The sequence below is a fragment of the Lates calcarifer genome, unplaced genomic scaffold (genome assembly GCF_001640805.2).
Source record: "Lates calcarifer isolate ASB-BC8 unplaced genomic scaffold, TLL_Latcal_v3 _unitig_1099_quiver_2681, whole genome shotgun sequence".
Taxonomy (NCBI): domain Eukaryota; kingdom Metazoa; phylum Chordata; class Actinopteri; family Centropomidae; genus Lates; species Lates calcarifer.
In genome coordinates this window covers 4304-9991 of record NW_026115285.1, presented here as the reverse complement: position 1 = coordinate 9991, position 5688 = coordinate 4304, and the positions used below count along the sequence as shown (strand labels likewise).

The 5688-nt window shown below is 40.2% G+C and overlaps 1 protein-coding gene across 1 annotated transcript; it reads left to right on the top strand.

The window, feature by feature from the left end:
- Nucleotides 1-2289: 2289 nt before the first annotated feature.
- Nucleotides 2290-5309, top strand: LOC108886224 (protein AMBP-like). The gene is given in 11 exon segments (XM_051067076.1): nt 2290-2454; nt 2957-3099; nt 3291-3367; nt 3418-3579; nt 3978-4079; nt 4291-4321; nt 4323-4347; nt 4460-4544; nt 4661-4828; nt 4997-5169; nt 5295-5309. Coding segments are annotated over 11 exon segments (1098 nt in total). The 5' UTR covers nt 2290-2337.
- The last annotated feature ends 379 nt before the right edge of the window (nt 5310-5688 follow it).

The window sequence follows — 5688 nt, the reverse complement described above, 5'->3', positions numbered from 1 at the left end:
TACTTCTATCGATACAGATTACTTATACATTATTTTAATATTGCAGATGACTCCTATTACTACACTTTTACTGAACATAAACAATTTAATGTCAGTGTTCTGTGTTAGACAGTTGATGTGAATCTGTTTGTTAATTACCTGGAGGCATCTGTCCTGGTCTCAGAGAACTTCTTCACTGTACAAAGATTCTCTGTGATCATGGATGATGTCTCTGATCATGGGCTACAGCTCTGTGATCACAGACAATGTAACTATGATCATGGACAATTCCATAAAATCGGGGAACTCTGTCACCATCAACTTTTGCACATGTCTGTGCAGGTCATGGATAATGTGTCTGATCATGGACAACGTCTCCCTCTTCCTCAACAATGCCTCTCCAATTACGGACCACGTTGCAGTCATGGACGATTGTCTTGGCGATCGTGCACAATGTCATGGATGAAGGGATGACACCTGGAGGAAATCAAAGAGAACCATTCAAAGGAAAATGATCAATACATTACTACTTATTCCTCATCAACAGTTTAACCATAAAAACACAGATACGTTTATAGCATTTTTCCTCCTTTTTGGATTACTAGTACTTCTGCATTTCTTTTATATAACCGATTACTTCCACTGTTAACTCTAATATTACATTACTTATTAGGGCTCAAGCACGAAAGCGTGCGAAGGCACCATTGGAATAGCGCTGATTCTTCTTGAATCGCCTTTTTGAGGGCCGACAACTGCTCAAAAACTCAGGAAACCTGCACATGCTTCAGACCTGGTGAAGACCTTTCGGCATTTGGGGACGTTGTGTATGAACAAACTCCTCATAGAGATTTAATCATAACGAGTTCAAACTCACTCGGTATACTGTTGACGCCTTTATGATTAAAAGTTATAAAAAAGCTTGAGTTTTCGTCGAAGGCCGTGGCCGTGGCGGCACCTCAGATTTGCTGTCGGAAAGGCTGACATCCAGGTGTAAGGCAGCCAGGTACAGACGCAATAGAATACAAACTGGCCGCAAATAGACACACAACTATGACAACGACATGATAGTCCGCAATAAACTGCATCAAAATGATTAGGATGGAAGACAAAATTACAAAAAGATGCAAAATGTCCGTGACTAAACAAATACAACATAAAACAGACAAATACAACATTAACAGACTGTCATGAGTTCATTGTGTTTTCACCCAACACACTATTACCCACGCGATTAAAACGACTGAGAATGGAAATGAGTTTTAAAAATATCATTAAATGAGAGGACTAATGCAAACGCTCACCGCTAACGCAGATGCTAACGCTACCCGCTAGCTAGTTCGCTCCTTAGCCTTACCGTCGCGCCACAGGTGCGTCCAGCGTCCAGCCTCACTCGTGTTCGACAAAAAAGCAGCTCACAGCTTTTTTTTAACATCCAGGCTTCTTCGGTAATTAAGTTTTCTCACAGTACTGACAAACCGAGCTTAAGAGTCGAACTTCGGTTTAAATATGTTCTCCGACTTCGTTTCTCCGCCTCTCTGCGGCCATGACAGATGACGACACACGACGGGTTGCCCCTCTCGCCCCTGCGTACACCCGGCCCCGATTGCAGATAAATGTCTAACTTCCTGGGAATCTAAGAAATAAAACGCTCTATCCGAACTTGTCCAAGAATCCTCCCATTTTTCGGTTTTCTTCGGTATAAGAGTAAGTTAGTGATAGTTCTCTTCATCAATGGGTACTTTACAATCGGGAACTTCTAATAGCTAATTCGGAATGTTTTTAATGTTGCCACTTTGCACAATGTAACCAAATATAGGCTTTAAGAAAGACAGGCTCCAATTGCACCCCATAGTTAACTCATTGACCCCAAGGTAACGCTTCTTGTTAACGTCCAAAGCATTATGGGAGTTGTAGTTCCACCACGTAAATCTGTTCCAGAGATTAAACTGTAGAATTTGATAACTTCCCTTAAGTACCATCCAGCGGGGGACATGTGCAGCATAAACTTCCCAGGTATAAAACATATAACACAGTATAAAATAACATGTAGTCGTTACTCATTTGTCTCTCAGAGTGAGACACGTAGCATATTGATTTGTTGGTGTTGCCAAACCTTTGAAGTCCAGTGTTTAAGTAGTCAGCTGCCCAGGCACAGACAGACAGGCAAGCAGAACTTTGCTCCTTCACTTGTTTTTTTTTATTTGGCTTCCGCAGTGTGTACATGCGGGGGCTGCAGCACACACTAAAAAACAGGTCAATGCCCTGTCCCCCTTTGAGGAGTTAGAGGGGGGCTTTCCTGAAATTCAGTATCTCAGACCTCAAGTCCTCTCAGTGCGAGTGGGCAGACAGGCTGATAGGATGCAGAAAGCAGTGATTCTGGTTCCCCTGCTGGTCTTGGGATGGACCTGGACCCTTGAGGGGCTCCCTGTACTCCCAGAACCTCTCTACACCACCCAGGAGAACTTTGATCTCCGGGTGAGTAACTGAGTTCTGCCATCTTAATTTTATTTTTTCTCCTACATGTGTATTATTCTGTAACTTCAGTACTTTGTATGTGTTCTCTTTTCTATAATTTATTTCTCTTATTAGATTAACACCCTTTACCCTTTGACATTTTGGGGATAAATAATTTCATTGTACAGATTTGACTGATTGATTTTATGCATTAAAACTGTTGCAAACTTTAAAGCAGTTTGGAAAAAAGATCTGCTGTGTCCCTAATAGAATTTAAGACTCTTTTTTTTTTTTTTTTACATGTTTTATCTTATATAAGTTGAACAGCACCTCTCCCAAATGTTACTGTGTGTGATGATAAGTGTTGTTATAACATATGGCATGAAACTATTTCACAATCATTAGAGTGTTTTTATTCTGATATTTGATGTGTTGCTTTGTTTTTTTTTTAATGCAGTTTTGATTTTGTAACATCTGTATGTTAGTAAACTGTACAGTATATTATGGTATTTCTTTCTAACAGTTCTTGGGAACGTGGCATGATGTTGCCGTGGCAAGTACATGTCAGCATATGCAGCGTCACAGGGCAGATGCAGCCATTGGTAAACTGGTACTGCAGAGAGGCACCACTGAAGGCAAACTCAAGATGACACGAACTGTACTCAGGTTTGTGTAAATATATATATATATATATATATATATATATATATATATATATATACACACACATATAGTCAGATATATATTTAGTCACATGCTTGCTGCATTATACATGAAAAGAGAAACTTACAACTGCAAACACATAACCTGTCAGACATGTTTATGTTTAGTTCCCTACTTTTTGTGTGTGTGTGCAGACACGGAACATGTAAAGAGATGTCCGGGGATTATGAGTTAACGTCCACACCAGGACGATTCTTCTACCATGTTGCAAGTACGTATCTTTCTCACTGACTTTCTCTGTGTAATCTTGTGGTGATGCAGCTCCCTCTTCAGTGAAGTTTTATAGGTCCTGTGCTCTCTTTACTGCAGAGGGGGCAGACGTGGACGCCTATGTGGTTCACACAAACTACATTGAATATGCGATAATGATAATGAGCAAAGAGAAATCATCAGGGGAGAAGAGCACCTCAGTTAAGCTTTACAGTAAGTGGACTCTCCATAGATATGTTGGCACATTTAATTTTTGTTTTCCATTACTGTATTTTGTTCTTTTAAAAAGCAACAGCATAATTTCAACCTAAAATCTACTGAATGAATCACAAAACAAAACCAAAGTAGTATATTTGTATTTCAGCAGTCTGTATTATGATTTTTTTTTTTTACCAGGACTTTGCCTAATTTATTATACAATACACCTTATCTGTTTATATGAATACACTTGACAGATGATATTTTAAATCAAACAGAATAAATTAAAGTGAAATCAGCCATCAATTTAGTTAAAGTGATCATTAGGTGAATTTGAGAACATCCCTCTGCCTCAAACCTTTCAAATTTTTTGTTGACATCTTACTTCATCTAAATTAATCTGCCCTCTCCAGGTCGAACTATGACCGTAAGAGACACCGTGCTCGAGGACTTCAAGACACTGGTCAGACAACAAGGAATGACTGACGACACTATTATCATCAAGCAGAACAAAGGTACAACACAGATGCACAGTTTATCACAAACACACAAACTTGCACTAACATGGCTCGAATATTCAGACAATATTCCACAGAGAGAGATGTAAATATCACTCCTCATGAAACAGTTAAGACATAAACATGATAACTAGCACATTCAGACAACTGAAGATGCAAAGAGAGTCTAAATGTCAAAATTATGTTTTTTCATTTAATCTCTGTGCAGGTGACTGTGTTCCTGGAGAGCAGGTGGCAGAAACCATCAGCGCAGCCTGAGCCTCAGGTACTAAAATACATTGAATTAACTTAACTTACATTGTTTTATATAGTGTTTGAAACATCTTGGGTCCAGATGACTTTATATCTCTGACTGAGTGTCTGTGGCTGTGATACAGAGGGTGAGGAGAGATGTGGTCCCTTCTCTGGCTCCTGCAGAAGAGGAGGGTTCTGGTGACGACACAGCTCTTTTCGATGGAACAGGTACAATATCAGTTTACTCAGATGATTAATGACACACCCTGATATGCTTACATATAAACGTACAGAATTGCATATTGAACTATTCTCTCTTATGTCACCCCACACACCCCCCATAGTGGCCTGTGGAGCAGCACCAGAGACAGGACCATGTTTTGGGATGCACCAGCGTTACTATTACAACGCCTCCTCAATGAGCTGTGAGATGTTTAAGTACGGAGGGTGTTTGGGGAACCAGAACAACTTTGCAACTGAGAGAGTGTGTCTGCAGAGATGTCGCACTGAGGGTGAGGGGTAAATTCATGTGTGTCCCCTTCACTGAACTTTGACCAGATATACACAAGAACAGAACTGTCAAAGCACATCCATGGGCCAAAATTAAGTAATACAGCCTGTCACGACACAATGGACGTGAAAACATATGGACATAACCCTGTTCTGCTCTATCTCCCCAGCCGTGTGCCGTCTGCCCATGGCACCCCAACCCTGCAGAGGTCAGCCACCCATATGGGCCTTTGACTCTACCGTCGGTCTGTGTGTGCCCTACAAACATGGTTTCTGCCAGGCCAACGCCAACAAGTTCTACACTAAGGCAGAGTGTGAGGAGTACTGCGGAGTGGTTAAGATGGTGAGATATTGAATATAGTAATGCAAAGCAAATACACAATGACCCAGCTCATGGAAAACCAGACTTGTTACTAAACACCTGGTATACATATGATAAATGTATCTGATGTTTTTGCTCTTTTACAGACGCAGAGCTCCTGAAGGCAAACTGAATGAGATGAGGAATCACTGCTCATCTGAAACTCGTTATACAGTGATGGAACATGAACTAGCTACACATAAGGCGCACAAATAAGAAACATGATTTTGTCTCAGTACTCACAAAATATGAAAAGTCATATCACCAATAAAACCAATAAAGGTCAATACTCTGCTGTTTTATTGTTTACATTGGCTTCTGCTGATATAATTACTGCCTGGGTTCAATACATTCATACAAATGACACAAGACAAAAATCTTGACTTTCTCCCTTTTCAGTTATGTGAAAGAAGAACAGTTATACACTCTCATCATGCTCTTGATATGCTTGCAGAGTTATTTGTAGTCCATATCTGCACTCTCTTAGATGAAGACTTATTT